This window comes from Elaeis guineensis, chromosome 10, assembly GCF_000442705.2.
Source record: "Elaeis guineensis isolate ETL-2024a chromosome 10, EG11, whole genome shotgun sequence".
Lineage (NCBI taxonomy): Eukaryota > Viridiplantae > Streptophyta > Magnoliopsida > Arecales > Arecaceae > Elaeis > Elaeis guineensis.
The window spans coordinates 1,520,800-1,537,658 of NC_026002.2; the positions used below are offsets into that span (position 1 = coordinate 1,520,800).

Here is a 16,859-nt window from a genome sequence, read left to right on the forward strand (position 1 = left end):
CCTCAAAGCATTGTGAACCTCTTCGTTCATTCGCCTGCATAGATCTCAAAGCATCTTTAGTGTATGGCCCATAGTTAAGAATCATCCGCAATATAAATTTTAAAATACCTCAAATCTCTTTATTCATCCACTTGCACAAATCTTAAAGCACCCCTAGTATATGTCCCATGGTTAAATATCATCCATGGTATTGATCTCAAAGCATTTCGAATCCCTTCGTTCATTCACCTGTATAGATCTTGAAGCATCCTTAGTATATGGTCCATGGTTAAGGATCACCCTTTATATAGATCTCAAAGCACTTTGAGCTTTATTCATCCATTTGCATAGTTTTTAAAGCACCTTTAGCATATAGCACATAATTAAGGATCACCAACTACATAGATCTCAAAGCACTATGAACTCTTTCATTCATTCTATGCATAATCTCAAAGCAACTTTAATGTATAACCCAAAGTCAAGGATTACCCATTGCACAGATTTCCAAGCACTATGAACTCCATTCATCCACATGGTCAGAACACATTCATAAATAACTCAGGAGGATGAGTATTTCAGTCATTAGCTTTGGTGTCAAGTGGTGGGGAAGTTGCAGGATTATTTTGCAATGATTTGAGAACTTGAAAGGTAGGTTTGAAATGTTTTAAAGTTGAGGGGGTGTATCCAGGCATTGCCAAAATTGAGAAAGTGTCTCAAATATATGGAGAATATTATTTTATATCCTTGATTGATAATATATTATAAAGTATTATTTTCAAAATAACATATAATATATATTTAGTAATACTAATATTATGTGTTGTCTGACAATCATAGATATATTCTTTAATAATATACTAAATTGATACTATTAATATCATATGTTTGATATGTGTTACTGTAGAAATCTATTTTGGGTTGGATTGACTAGAGCTGATTGACGATCACAAGTTGGTGACGGCAGGACCTGCAAGATAATTCGATCAGAGTTGGCTCCAATGGGATTTTCTGATGCTCACTCCTTTTCATTTGTTTCAGAATTCTGACTTGAGCATCAGAGGATCCCTACTAGAGCCAATCTGATCGAAGACTTATTTTGTAGGTTTTATCGCTTTATCCTACTGTCGCCGACCTACGATCATCGATTAGCTCTAGCGATCCGATCCATGATAAATTTCTTCAGCAATAATATGTATAACATACTTTAATATAATATTAATACTAATATTATCATGATTAAAACTAATACAAATAGCATTAATATAATAAATAATCTAATATTATAAATTATATAATATGTTTAAAATATAATAATTATATAATATTTTAATTATGAGAACATAATATACATTGTAAAATATTGATATTAATAAGTTAATCATTATATAATATCAATATAATATATATTTTGAATATACATTTAATATTAATATTAAACTTAACATATTATACAACAAATGATATTTATATGATGTATAAAATATTATATCATATCATATCATCTAATACATAGTAAATTACTATAATATATTGTATTAGATAATCAGTATTAATAATATAATATAGAAATATCTTTTGTGGTTTCTTAGGCACATATGCAACGAATGGTGAAAAGCATCCAAGAATTTGGTACTTCAAAGTATCAAATATGAGAATAGACTATGCAGGAATCTGAAACTCATTCCCACCTCCTAATTCATGTCAATTGAGCATGGTCCAAATAATTGGGAGAATGCTTGATAAATATTAGATTTAAATGGCATTGGTAGCCACTAATAGTTAGTGATGCACAAGAGGTAGATCTATCCCATGAAATATTGCTTCTGTTGCGTCAAGGACTCATGGTTCGGCACGTGAGATATTGTCCGCTCTGGCTCATAGGTCTCATAGTTTTATTTCTCTAAATTTCAATCCAAAAGATGCCTCATATGGAAAGGTGATGCTTTTCCGTATAAGTCAAAATCCTTCTTGACTCACAACCAATATCAATATGGGACTAACAGTGTCCCCTTATTATCACCATAGCCCTCTAGTCAAGGAAAATTTGTGTACAGATAGAAAGTGTCCTTCTTCCTTATTATTGCCATAGTCCTTCCACTTAAGAGGGAGTCTATATACGAGAGAGAGGTATATCACAGTCGTTGGTTCGGGACTTGCATGGGTCATCAATATTATGGTCAAGGGCTCATAGCTCGACACTGAGGTATTATCTATTCTGGTTGATGGGCCTCATAATTTTGTCCTTTTAAATTTCAATCCAAAAGATGCCTCATGTGGGAAGGACGGTCTCCTCCTGTATAAGTCAGAGTCCTCTTTGACTCACAATCAATATGAAACTAATGGTATCCTCATTCTTATTATCACTATAGCTCTTCTAAGTCAAAGAGGAGTTTGTGTACAGACAGGAGGTGCCCTCTTTCCTCATTATCACCACAGCTTGAGACTAATGGGTCAAGTCCGATCCACTATGTATAGATAGTGGGAATGATTCAAATCCAATGCTAGGTCTAGCTGAGCTATTGGATGGTCGCCATGTGTTAGCTCGGGATTGACTTAGCCAAGTTCCCATCGATCCCTTCCACTATGCCCGAGGCATGTGATGGTTCATTCCAATCTACGAGGCATTGCTACGTGTCCAAGCATTTATGAGCATGATAGGCATCGAGCCGAGGTAACTGTCACTTCATTCCATGCTTCTACTCTCCTCGTTCGAGCTACCAATAGCTTGAACTCGAGAGTGGGGTGCATCTGATATAGGATGGCAATTTACCTCGATGAGACGGATGATATCAGACCTTGGTGATACAATGATCTGATTAGCTTGATCAGTGCCGAGTTGAGATTTACAGTGATAGGTATGCATCGAATATTTATCTTATCTATTTCACATTCGAATATACCCCAAAACTGATGGACAATGGCCCACTTCAGCCAGACAAGGCAGAAGTAGCATAATTCACTTTGCCACTCCTACCTGCATTTTCAAAAAAGGACCAGCTGCCCCATCTATAAATAGAAGGGCACAGGGAACGTCCAAGTAGGCTCTCTAGCCAAACTCTTTCCTTCTTTTTTCTCATGATGACTTGAACATCAGAGGTCCCTGCGGGAAACAACTCCAGTCAGGGACTTGATTTGAAGGTTCACCCCAATCCAGTACAAAATTAAGCTCCAGCCAATCCAAATCTAGTAGCTCCCACGCCAAGTCGGATGATAGTAGCAACAGTTCCTATAACAATAGTTATAGCAATATTATTTTCAATTCATGCAGCATCTTCTTATAGACTACATTCATTATGTGCCTTTTTTATGGCGCTTAGTTTATATCCTATGTATATCCCAAGCCCTACAACAACAATGATGGCCACAACAGCATTTGTTATGAATTGCCTATACTTGTTCAATCCCTTTGCAACATTCTCCATTCCCTGCTTAGAAGTTTCAGGCACATGAACATTGTTGTTAGCTGCACCTTCTGCTAAGGAGTTCTCTCTTGTCTCATTGACACCTCCATCGTTGTGTGCATGCCCATTGCTATGTTGTGGCAAATGGTTCTTGGCCATTGGCTTTGGCACTACCACGTAAAGAATTCCTTCATCTAAATTGATTTTGATCATCCTTGCATTGCAATCTTTTGGGAGTTGGAAGCTCTTCAGGAAGCGACACCATTGATTGCCCTCGATCTGGCGTTCTCCATGGATCTTTAGGTTCCCTAATGTGTCAACTTGGGCCTTTAATTCTTCTTTCTTAAACCCTTCAATTTAAATGAAGAAACAGAAATGCATGATAGGCTGTTAGATATATGCCGCAAATAAAAAGATTTGTAGTGCGGGCAAAAAAAAATTAAAATCATCTTTGGGTAAAAAAAATTATTGGCCAAGGTTGCTTTTGTAATACAGGCTTTAATAATGAGGTTCGGATTGTGTATCTTTCGTGCAAAAGAATGATTGATTTTCTTTCACGATATTGCCTATCGGATTGTGCTCCACGTAGATCTCAGGGCACTACAAATGCTTGCAATCATTCACTTGCATAAATCTTGAAGCAACATTTTGCGATCCACCAGTAGGTACGGGCAAAGAAAGGTTAATCCTTTTTTTGCGCAAAAGATACAACCCTGTCCCTTAATAATCATTTTAAAGGTATCAATTAAGGAAAAAAGAAAAATAAAGGGCTCTTTTGTGTTATAAATATATGTAAGGGGTAATTAAACAAAAAGCGCCATTTAACCACCATTCAAATAGTATATTCTCTGTTAATAGAATAATTACTACATTTATATGCTTATAAAGAGCTGAAAAATAGTAGTATAATATGTGAGCAAAAGCTCTGTGAAATAGCAACACAATGTAAGCTGAAATTATTTTTTGCTTCCCAACAGAAAAAGGAAAAAAAGAAGTAAACACCGTAATGATCTAATGTAATTGAAGGCAGAATTTTCAGGGCTGATAATTTTCCTTCATGTCACCTTATGATCTGGGTTAATCCTATGTAGGCCTCAGTTTCCATGGAACACATGTTCAAGTATTTTACAATTCTAATGAAAGAAAGGGGGAAAAATGTGATAGATCTTTCATGCAAATGAATAGAGAAATATACCCGAGACATCGACAAGGAGGGTGTCGAATTCCTTCCCTAGAACCCACTGACAATAAGGATCAACCTCTGCATAAATACGAGAACCCAACATAGCTTCCATGACTTCTGATCTTTGTTGCTTGGAGAGGAATGATGTGAAGCAGTTCAACAAATGCAAGGAAGGTCATGCATGAGTTCTTATTTGCACAATAGAACCCACTCGTGCAAGGCGATTTAGGCTTTTGCTTCACAGGGGAATTATTCCTTGTTGCTTTCTTTGAGGGCTGGCTTGGTTTCAACCTCTATGGAAGGAACTACCTTGTCTTCTTTGCACTCTTCTGCAGACTGTCATTTAAATTCTTTAATTGATTAATGATGCTCTGTAGCATCCGGCCTATTTAGGCCTGGATGATCCCAAAAGAAAAAAAAAAAAAAAAAAAAAAATAAAAAAAAAATAAAAGAAGAAAGCCGATGGGAGGAGGAAGACTCCTCACCGGAGTCTTCTTCCTCTCCGATACAACCTCTAGGAGTCCGAGTAGGGGTGGGAGACCTCCTTTATGAAACCCTCCTTCCCTCCTTAGGTTTTATAAAGAAATTTTAGAGAAATTTGAGGGATTTTTTCTATGAGAGTGCCGTGGGTTTTTGATCGGGAAGAAGGGGCCGTCGGAGCTCACCTTGGCCGCCGGAATAAGGTAATCTCTTCTCTTTTCATTTTGCTTTTGTTTTCCGACCGCTGATGATCGGCCATGATCGGAAAAATTAGAGAAAAAAAAAAAAGAAAGGAGATGGGTCCCATTTTTCTGAGAAAAAAAAAAGAGAGGAAAAATATCACCGGCCGGCTATGCGTGGTCGGCCGCCGTTGTCGGACCTTCGACGAAGCCATCACCCTCGTCGGAGCCAAGCTGGAGCCCCCTCGTCCGTCCCCTGTTTCGGCCCAAGGAGGCCGCGGGAAGAAAAAGAAAAGAAGAAGAAAAGAAAAAGAAAAAGAAAAAAAAAAGAAAAGAAAAAAAAATTTCTCTCTCCTCTCTCTCTTTCTCTCTTTTTCTCTCTCTCCTTTCTCTACTTTCTCTCTCCAATTTCTCTCTCTAGATTCTCTCTCTATTTTCTCTCTCTAGATCTTTTTTTCTCTTTATGAATTTTGTCTCTCTAGCATCTTTTCTTCCTCTCTGATTGCATCACAGACCCTAGGATGAGCTTGAGATGAAAATAAGATGACCTGAGTTGCTTCGAAGTTTGTACAGTGATTAGATCCCGGTCTGGTCCTTACTCGAAATTTATAACATCGATCATGGTTCATTCATATTGAGTTACCCTCATATAATCTTTGATGATTTCAATCATAATTTCTTCATCTGAAAGATATGAATATTCTCTCTAAAACTTTCTCTCTCTAAAATTTTCACTCTCTTCATAGATTTTTTCTTCTAGAAGTCTTATGAATCAGTGGAGGGTCCTGATACATAGATAAATCCTAATTTTGGTTAATCCTAAGAGAAGTCCTAGATTTGTGTTATTAGGATTGATTATCGGATAATTTTCTACATATACGATTTTTATATTTGGTCAGGATCATGAAGAGATACGATTATTTACATAAGATGTCAAGTGAAATATTTTATTTTCAAAATTCATAAATCAAAAAAAATATTAATTTCTGTATTTGGATCATCATCGTAAAGGTAAGAATCTCTGTACATGATCACCATTATATATATATATATATGCTATTTTACTGTTGGTCTTGTATCATTGATTTTGCATCGTCGGATTTGAGATCGATGAATTTATTATATCTGAGATACTGTTATTTGATTTTGAGCATGAGTATATTATGTCAATATATATATATCAGAGATTGATGGCATAATTATATAGATATGACATATCTAAATTCATCATAATGCAAGTCGGAATTGATTCGATGAAATCAACACATAATGATTAAATAAAAAGAAAGAGATATATGGTATGGACTAGCCTTGTCATGTGGAACAGTCGGTCAGGAGCTTATGCCTGGGACAGCCCCCACTAGCTTATAGGTGGATCAGCTGGTCAGGAGCTCATGCTTGGATAGTCCGTCAGGAGCTTATGCCTGGGACAACCTCTCACGACTTTCGTACGTGGGACAGCCGGTCAGGACTCATCCTGGGACAGTCTTGAAAAGCTTTTAAGTGAAAATTGATTCGAATGATGACTGAGGTATAAACTTGGTTAGTCCAGAGCCAGAAAGAAAAGGTTAAAAATTATGTGATTATGAAAAGAGAAATGAAAGATAAGACATGAAATAATTGTTGAATAAAATGTTTCACCTGTTAACATATGATGATGCATTTTTTTTGACAAGACAGATAATTTATAATATTTATATTATTCCGATATTGAACATGAGATTTTATATTTTATTATTTATTTTATTTTTAGATTATATTATTATATTGATGTGATATGAAATTCTTACTGGGTTGTAAAGCTCACATCCTTCATTTTTCTTTTTCTTCTCAGAGTTACAGGATGTTGATGATTGGCTATGTCTTGGATTTACGGGTGAGTAGATGGATAATAGAGTGTCATAGTATCTGATCAGAGGATTGAAGAAATTTAATTGTAATTATGCAAGATTTTATGAATTATTATTGAAATAAATTGTTATGGATGTTAAGGTTGTAATGATTTATTTGGCTTGCATATTCTTTAGGATTGGTTAAGGAGTTGCGGCCATCACGTATCCGATTCAGATGTTGGGTTTGGGCATGACATGCTCACTGTCAATTGAGAATAATGCTTTAAAATAAGATTTCTCCGATGAATGATCAGTTCTGATGTGCATATATGTTAGAGTTAAGTTCCACTTAAAAAATTAACACGTCGGGAACTTTATTTTATAAATCATTTCAGTTATGTTTCTCTTTTCTGCAGGATTGAAAGGTGAGTGCAATAGAAGACCGGAATGTAGATTTCAGTTTTATTGTGTTGTATTAGATGCTCTTTGCCCTTTACCATCCAGTGCTAAAATTAGATATTCAGATATAGTACAAAATTTGAGATGTTTTAGGATATCATAAAATTAAAAATTTGTGGAATTGACTTGGAATTATGAAGGCAGGAATATGTGTAACTTTTGTTAATTCATCAGAGCCATGATTCTACCAATATTAAGATGCCAAGATGATGATATGAGTGTCAAAACTTCTTTGTTTAATGTGAGATACTCCAGTGGTCGTCTAAGTTATTATTATTATTATTATTATTTTATTTTATTTCTTGAGGACTTTTGTCTTTTTACATATGATATATCTCTTATAAGCACATAGCTGTTGGAGTAATTGTGGGTATTTTGCAACAATTGGTCATTAAACTTGTCATGACCCAAGCCCGCCTCTTGGGCTGGCACATGACATGGTCATATATTCCACACTATGAAATATAGATGGTTTATAAAGGATCAAAACATCAACCATATTATTCACCTTTTTTGTGAATAAAATAAAGAAATCCTCCTTTTATTTTTGAAATTGGTGAATAATATGGTTGATGTTTTGATCATCTAATAGACTTTGCATATTTCATAGGATTATACTTTATAGGATATGCGGTCACATCACATACTAGACCAAGTAGTAGATTTGACGGTGACGATATGGTATCAAAGTAGATCAGACCGGTGGTTTATATAGCTAGAAAATATTGTAGTATGTACTTATTGATGCTAATCATGGATTGACCGTGATACAAGTTTGTAGCTAAATTCATGGATTCGGACCCTTAACTTGGTGAGGATGTTAGCGCTTAAATAGAAGGAGTATGTAAGATACATGCGACTGTATTTTAGTTCTACATTGGCTATACACTGGATAATTTGGATACTTATAGAAGGCTAAAAAACTAAATAATATGTTTCGGCTAGCCATAACTAGATAGGACATTCTTTTTGCCCTATGGCATAATTTGTGCAGTTATAAAAATATTAGTTATTTAAATGAACATGAAGGCAACTTAACTGAGATGATGACATGTAACCGTCAAAAACGAATTCAGTACTTTAGCACCTTTTGATGTCTTTAGATCAATATATCCAAACCTCTGACCCTGCCCACCGTTGGCCTAGACCCCCCTGCCCTCAGCCTTCAAAGCATATAATTGTAGCCCTATATTAATTTAGGAGGGTTAATATGATCTTTTGCTTTTAAATGAAAAAACAGGGTACTTATTTCTTTCCTTTAGTTGACTTGAAGGTCATTATGAGCAGGACACTGGTAAGTGCTTTTTTTCTTTCCTTTGGAATAATGTTGCGATGTAATCTTTGTATTAGATTAGTTGATGAAGCAGGCATTGGATAAATTCCCACTACACACTTCAACCATTCGAGCTAATAACTTTTCCCATATGGGGCGGTTAATTTTTGTGAAAGTGATTGATGCCACCAATTTTTTCAAGTGAAAACAAATCGTGTAATGCCTCGTAGGCAGAATTTTTATTTGCTTCCATCTCTGCATGCATATTTTTTTTTCTATGTTCTTTTAATTAGATAGAGGACGGACCTCAGTGCAATGATAAAGCTACTCCATTATGGTCTAAATGTCATAGATTTGAAACACGTAAATAGTCTCTATGCACATGAGGTAAGGCAAAATACATTTAACCCTCTCTAGATCCCACAATGACAGAAGCCTTATATTATTGAAATATTCTCTTTTTTTTTATTTTTTAAATTGGATAGCTGGAATTTTAGAATTTTATTTAAAAATATTTTATATTACTTGTTTCTAATAATGAAAAGGGAAAAAGTGAAAGAAGACTCCCGTACAATCTGCAGAGGAAGGAAAAAAACACAAAGGTATCAAGGACATACAAAACCAGAACAAAACTCAGCTAAGCACAAGGTTGATGAGAAGGACCAAACATGTCTCTCTGAATCAGTTAGTACTTCCGGGATCCAACAAGCCTCGACTAGCAAGGAAAGCTTTTACAGGGAGCCTTGACCACCCAATTTCCTACCAAAACAACCTGACTCTAGTAGACACTTCAAGCTTCCAAATGGCTGAGAAAACATTAGTTGGCTGAGCAATAATATCATGGTCTGCATCAAAGTTATGACAAATATCCTTCACTTTAACTGATGGAAAGCCAAAGTGATACAAGATCTAGTCTCTTCACAGGAATGCTTAGGAATAGGGATCCATAATACACTCGATAATTTCAGGAGCAAACATGCTCTGCAACACTGACCTGTTCCAAGACTTGTCTGCATTCAAAAATTGTGAAACTGTAGTGCCTTCGGCCATGGCTTGGGTTGAAAAAAGCAGTCCATTTAAAGGAATATTGGTAAGCCATGGGTCCTTTAAAACATCAGTGCTATCACCATTTCCAATATGCCATTATAAGGAGAATGTGATCAGCTTAGCTGCATTGACAATGGTTCTCCACATGTTGGAAGACTTCCTCGGAGGAACATAATCATACCAAGAATCCTGAATTCTGTAAACAAAAGATTGACGAGCTTTCATTGAGGTAAGTATTCTTTGAAAAAAAGGAGTTCTTATTAAGATAGTGAAAGACACATAATAAACGTTAAGGACCAAGCTAGTGCTGCAAAGTACCAGGTTGGACCACAAAAAGAAAGAAAGGAAAAAAAACGAAAGTGGAACAAACTATGTGACAAAACTAAGCTTTTTGCACAAACTGCCCACCTTTTTTTTTTCCTTCATGCAACCTTGAACCAATCCTTCACCAATGTATTGCTTGTATTCTTTTCACAATTTGTATTCCTGGTTTCCGGTTTCATTTACATATGCTATTTGGGAACTTAACTAACAGCCAGTTCTTATGTTGACTGCCATTTTACAACTGATTCTTGATCATTAGCATTTCATTTTTAGTCCTGCAGATATTTCCACACACTTACGCTTTTATTACATGCATTTATACTGGTTCTTGCGCATACTTGCTATCCATACATAACTTATATCTATGTGTAAACAATTATCTATTAGCGTGCACGGGGCTAGGTGTAAGGGTGTGCAAGGGCCAGAGATTAAAAACTAAATAGCCAGAAATTGTGGGGTTAAAACTAAAAATTTTGGTCACCAAGAATTAAACAACAAATAGCAATCAATTGAGGGATCGGGTGTCAATTCCCTATATGTACATGTGGTAATGCTTAACCTGCTTAATCTATTTAACTTAATTCAGCTCTCTATAGAGAGGGTTAAATTAGCTATTTAATAAGGCGGTCACATTGATTTGGATTTTGGATTCACTTAATAAAAAAGTCGAGTACAGGTTGATAGATTTTTGACCTATTATATACCCGACTTGATTTGTATCTGCTCCAATCTGACCCAATTGCCACCCCCACCTCTACGCTATTTTCTTGCTAGCACCCATCATATTCTGCAGAATGGTCCCAGATTTGTACATGCAGGTATGGTCACATAGGACGCACATAGGCTAGAGGGTTCAAAGTTCTCTCTCTCTTTGAAAGATTTTTTTCTTTTTTTCCCGTTTTGGTGGTAGTAGAAAACTTTTTGAAGGTTTTCGTTTACTTAACTACTTATAACCAATTGTGGCTCCTAGCCTTAAATATTTTCTTTCACCCCTATTGGACTACTTGTTTTTCCATTGCTATGCTGCAACTTTGTGGACATCCATTTTTTTTACAAACTCTTTTAATTGCCACTGAATGCGCATTTATGTCTAGATTTGGATGGATTTATTAACTAGCATGAACTTAAATCATTTACTTCAAAGGAGTGTGTTGTGTTAGAAAGCATTATGCGCTTCCAATAACATATTTACTTCTTATAAATGAAAATGGATAAATCAAAGGACTATGTTAAGTCAGGACTTTAAAGATTTCCCCATGTTGGTGCACTTGGTTTGATCGAAGTGAAGAAAGATTGCCAATTTACTCTTCTTGCAGTATTTAGATTTGGGCTGGCATTGTTTGTGTGATCTGAAGGTTTTTTGGTTTTTTTGTTGTCTCTATTTGGCTACCTGTATTGGGTTGGAGAGGTGGGTTTCTAACTTTCTACACTTTCTACTGCTGAACTTTTTTCCTTTTCCTTCTCCTTTCTCTCTCTTCATCCTTTTGTACTTATTTCATCTGCTTAATCTACTTTTGCTCCGGAGAAACAAAGTATTGCGATTGAACTACTGAAAATAATATTGAACTTGGTGAGTCTTATCATGTCTTCTTTTACTTCTTTTTGGAGAATCTTTACCATGTCCTTTTTTGTTTCTTGTTGTCATTCCAGGGTCTGCAACAGAAAAAGAGCTTCTAGAGTCAGAAAGTTTTGACAGTACCAGGACACTAAAATTTGTTCCTTAGCCAACATGAAGGGCTTGTGCAGTGTTTCTATTTCCTCCTCTTCTTTTCTTTCATTCTTTTTTCCTCTTCCTTTTTTTTTTTTAAGCAAAAGGATTATCCATGTTATTAATAACATTTTTTTTGTTATAGTAATGACAAAATCAATGTTTAGAGTCTTGAGGCAACTTCTATGGCATTAATGTTTTGAGTCTTTTCTGTTTGGAGCAAAAGTAATATCAAGATTTTGAAATATATTTTCTCGCATAATCTTACCATCATCATCATCATCATTATTTTTGCAGACATCTTATCAACTCACTGATGATCAGAAACCTTATGTCTCGAGGATAAGTTTATTTTTTAATATATATAAATACATGTGTGATGGAACATCATGCTTGATGAGCAAAGCAATGCCATTCCTTCTCCACCTGCATCTCTCCCTCTCTAGTTTTTAGGATCATCTCCCACATATACGCAAGCCCATTTTAAACAGAGAATTCTAACATTTTCTCACTTTATTTTCTTTTCAGGTATCCTTTACGTTTAATAAATCACAAATGCCTCCAATGTTTCCATGAAAGCAGACATTGCTTGGCTAGCTTAGTGGCGACCTTCCTCCATTGGACTCAGTTTGTGGGTCAGGTACCATCCCAACCCAACCAAGAGCACAGCAGCCACAATTCCATTCACCATGATCTGCTTTTGCTTGTCGAAGTCGAAGCCCAATTCATCCAACTTGTGCTTCAACTTACTCTCCCCGTTTCTGCCATTGCCGGCTGCCGCAGGTTCCAACACTGCCTCCTTTTTCTGGACATCAGGGACTGCATCACCTTTCTCACCCTCTTCATGTTTCACAGCACCTGCAACCTTCTCATCATATTTCTTCTCTTCAGTTTGATCCTTCTCCTTCTCCCCCACCTTCTGCACATCTTTTCTTGCATCAGCGGCCGGTTCACCTCTCTTCTCATCTTCTTGTTTCTTAGCAACACCATTTGGCTTAACAGATGCTTTCTGGTTCATGTCATCCTGGCTGGTGCTCGGTTTCGGCTCGGTCGTCGGTTTCTGGCTTTCCTCGGGCTTCTGAGGAGCTTCTGTAGGCTGTTCTTGCCCCTTGACTTCTTCGGTGATCAATTTTGGTAATAACACATTGAGACGCCCGTTCTCGAACTTAGCACGGATGTCACCAACGTTGCAGTTCTCAGGGACTTGGAATTCTTTGCGAAATCGGCTCCATCGGTTGCCTTCGAGAGGACGTTCTCCGCTAATCTTCAGCTTCCCATACTTATCAATCTGAACTTTGATTTGCTCTTTCTTATATCCTACAACCAAAGAAGGAAGATACATTGCAACATATTTCTGTAATTAACACAGAATGGTGATGTTGAACTATATGGTAACAGGCATGACTTATTCAAATTTATAGCTATTAGAAACCTTAATAGCTATATGTCCTAAATGAACTCGTTCATCAAAGCTTTATGTATCCAATCTTATATGAAAACAGTTATTATAGTTATACAACTTTCTAACCTCATGGATGTATGATCAGCTTCTTTCTTTTTATTTTCTAGCTTGTACTCCTCTCTATGAATTTCTCCTCTTCCTTTCTATTTCTTATTCTCTTAAAACTATTTGGTGATTCTAATTCTACTCTAAAAAAGAAAAAAAATTAATTGAAGTGATGATTGAGATGAAGAGAAAGAAGGCATGCCTGGGAGCTCGACGGTGAGTGTACCAGCAGTTTCCTCTCGAATGAACTCATGCGAGGGAACGAAATCATCGTAGACACGCTGACCGACGGCGGACCTCATATCTATGTGAGCCTTCTTTGCTTTGTTCTCTCTCTTACTTAGAGCTCTTCTAATGTGCTTGAATGAATTAATGATGAGGGAGATGGAGGCCATGCATGGGGTTTATATATACCTGCATGAGGGGGATCCTTTGTGTTGTGTTCTCAATGTTGTATTATTCCTAGCTCTGACCTGGTTTCTTGGGGTTTAGTTGGTTTGAAGGCTCGGTTATTCCTTGTTGACCTCATGGCATGGGTAAAGGGAATGATTCCTTGTTTGCTTTGCACTCTTCCTCCAAAGAATTTGTGATGCTTTAAGTAAATGATCTACCATAGCTTTCCAGAATATGTAAGGTAATAAATAAAAAAAGCATACAAAGTGACCAAAGAAAGTGGCAAGTTATTGTTTTTGTTTGTTCCACTGAAAAAATATTGTGACTCTTTGTCACTGCTTATTGGAGAAGAAAGTATCTTGTTCATATGGACTTTCAGAACATGTTGGTCTGACATCAATCCAGGTCAAGCTTGTAGGCCTAGCCTATATATAAACAAATCTGAATTTTCATGTCTTAGGCAGGGTCCATTTCCAGCGTCATTTAGAAGGCTCTTATCAATGGCATCCATGACTTTGTTAGGGATGGAAATTATAATCGATCCATCGGATACCCTATTTGACCTGATCAGAATGAGGTGGATTTTATTTGACCAGATTAAAATCTAGGGCAGTATAGGTTTTAGATAAAATATCTGAAATAGGTTTGGATCGAATACGAATAATGATATGCGATGTCTTGAACCTAACTGATATAATCTTAATCTAAATCTCCAATTTCAAAGTTATAATTATTTTATAATATCTACCCGATGCGTTCCTTACCAACCTGATCCGACCCATTTTAGCTATCCAATTCAACCCACACCACTAGATGACCCGATCCATCGTGACCCAAGGTGGGCATGGGATGGATATGGATATAAAATTTTTAATTATGAAATGGATACAGATATTGGCTGACCTATCCATACCCGATCTGTTGCTATCCCTAGGCTTCATGTAATTTAACAGTCAATCAAGGAGTGTAGATTTATCATATAATAATGAAGAAAACCCTCAAGTTCTCTTCTATTATCTATTTCTCACCCTCAGCTTCTGTGGCTTACAAGATCAGTAATCAGACAACTATCTTAACGTGGCGGACTGCAAAGATAGACAAGGGAGTCTTTGGAGTTGGGGGATTAGATTCAAAACAGGCTTGGATGCAAACCAACAACTCGAATCGGACTAAATGTCTGGTCCTCTGCAGATCTCCCAACCCATGCAACAGCAGCAATCTGTAGTATGAACTTGGCATTGGAGTGGATCACTTAGAGTCAAGAATGTTTCCAGGCTTCTGAATCAAAGGGAATTTATCGAGTCACAACACGGCTGAAAATTAGAGTTTTTCGTTTGCAGATCAGCACAAACAAGGTTCTAACAACTTAAAACTTGAGAAAATGCAATTATTAGTACTCCTACATCTGGGTTCTTTGTGGAGGGGGTGATGAAGTCATGGATCACTTGTTCCTAGACTGTGCATTGTCAATGAATATTTGGAAGTCTTTCATGGAAAAACATATCATTGGGGAGCTTCCAAGATTTGTGAGTGAAATATGGAGGGAGTGGACATTGTGCTATGGTAGAAACAAGAGCATCTTTTGAATGGATGTTATTGCCTCCATGCTACTTTGCCAGAACACCTGGATAGAAGGAAATGGAAGAGTTTTCAGTAGCCAACTTGGAAGAGTTTTGAATGGATGTTCTTGTTTTCAATTGGACGTCTGTTTCCTCCAAGAGGACTCAGGCACTACTTAACCATGTCTTGAAATCTTTAAGCCTGACTAGTAACCTTTGCTTGCTTTATAGAACTTGTGCTTTGTTTGTCTCACCACTTATCTTTATCTTATTTGCGACCTTGTTTGCTTTAGTTAGCTGAGGCTAACTATAGCTTTTCTTCCCAATAATAAATTGGATTTGGTTTTGCCCAGCTCTTGTGGACGTTTACTCTGGTGGTGGTTTTTTTGTAATTGGTGATTTAAAGAGAGACAAAATAAATCACTTGTTGAGGTCTTTTTTTTCTTCTTATATTCGGAGCAGCCCAGCGAACAAATGACCTTGGATACTTGAAAATGTAGGTTTAGCCACTTTGAGAAATTCTTTATGCACCGTTGGTGGTGCAGAATGCACGCACCACCCGGCATACGAAAAAAAAAAATTTTTTTCTTCCGGCTCCACATGTGAGCCATCATAGGCGGTGTGCGTGTTCTGCGGTGCACAAAAAATTTCAACCACTTTATAATTCAATACTTTTGATAGTCGGGCCACGAATCCAACGACTTTGGGTCCAACTATTCAAATAGGGCTCTAAATTTATGGGATTTTAGGCCGGATTATGCAATCCTTAAGGATCTGTTTGGGTAACTGGGCTCAAAATCTGATAGATTCGTTGGTTAGACCGAAACAATCAATTAAATCAGGCTAGATTAGATTTATATTTATAAGAATATAGATAATTATTAAGTGAGCCAGCTTAAATCCCATAAAGAGAGACTGAGAGAGAGGAAAAAAAGAAACTTAAATGACTCGTTGGATACTTATAAAGATAGCCCAATCTTATTTAGCTAGTTGTGTTGGCCTAATGCATGAATCCCATGAAATTTTGATCCAATCATGTAAAATGCCCTAAATATGGATGTGCATTTATCAATACTCATTCAAATTTTAAATCCTTAAACCATCACTAAGAGAATGACAAAATCCTGACCACCCATCAATACTTCACCTTGGATCATTCACAAGCATAGCAAATGCCAGGTTCTAGCTTCAATATCATTATCATCCTCTGTATTTATTCTAGAGATTTGCAGCAAAATTTTTAAATATCTTAATACACTCATATTTATGATAGCGCAACCTGACTCTGATAATAACTTAAGGCTTAATATGACAATTTAATTATCAACTGATAAATGATATTCCTATGCAAGCGTTTTGTACTCTTCCAACTAGATACTTTATTAGATATTGCAGCAAACGACCCCACTTTTTACTTACTACCAAAACCATCATTTCATTTTTTATTTTATTTTATTTTATTTTTGATGGAATGAATTAGGAAGGCCTAACTCACAGAATTTATTATAGTTTTGTCATTGCAGGCCCGTCATTTC

At 36.4% G+C, this 16,859-nt stretch overlaps 2 protein-coding genes across 2 annotated transcripts; both read right to left on the bottom strand.

Moving 5' to 3' along the window:
• Positions 1-3,202: 3,202 nt before the first annotated feature.
• LOC105053251 (uncharacterized) lies at positions 3,203-4,712 on the bottom strand. The gene is made up of 2 exons (XM_010934347.3): positions 4,576-4,712; positions 3,203-3,730 (listed from the first exon to the last, which is right to left on the bottom strand). The coding sequence occupies exons 1-2, from the start codon at positions 4,673-4,675 to the stop codon at positions 3,255-3,257; spliced, it is 576 nt and encodes a 191-aa protein (XP_010932649.2). The 5' UTR covers positions 4,676-4,712; the 3' UTR covers positions 3,203-3,254.
• Positions 4,713-12,161: 7,449 nt separating this feature from the next.
• On the bottom strand, positions 12,162-13,767 carry LOC105053248 (uncharacterized). The gene is made up of 2 exons (XM_010934345.4): positions 13,575-13,767; positions 12,162-13,182 (listed from the first exon to the last, which is right to left on the bottom strand). The coding sequence occupies exons 1-2, from the start codon at positions 13,765-13,767 to the stop codon at positions 12,464-12,466; spliced, it is 912 nt and encodes a 303-aa protein (XP_010932647.2). The 3' UTR covers positions 12,162-12,463.
• Between the last annotated feature and the right edge of the window lie 3,092 nt (positions 13,768-16,859).

Bases quoted from the DNA above. Each gene is read 5' to 3' on its own strand.
- LOC105053251 (XM_010934347.3), bottom strand. From the start codon at position 4,675: ATGGAAGCTATGTTGGGTTCTCGTATTTATGCAGAGGTTGATCCTTAT. The intron at 3,731-4,575 runs GTATATTTCTCT...TTTAAATTGAAG, and splicing joins CCTCCTTGTCGATGTCTCGG to GGTTTAAGAAAGAAGAATTA.
- LOC105053248 (XM_010934345.4), bottom strand. From the start codon at position 13,767: ATGGCCTCCATCTCCCTCATCATTAATTCATTCAAGCACATTAGAAGA. The intron at 13,183-13,574 runs GCATGCCTTCTT...CTTTGGTTGTAG, and splicing joins ACTCACCGTCGAGCTCCCAG to GATATAAGAAAGAGCAAATC.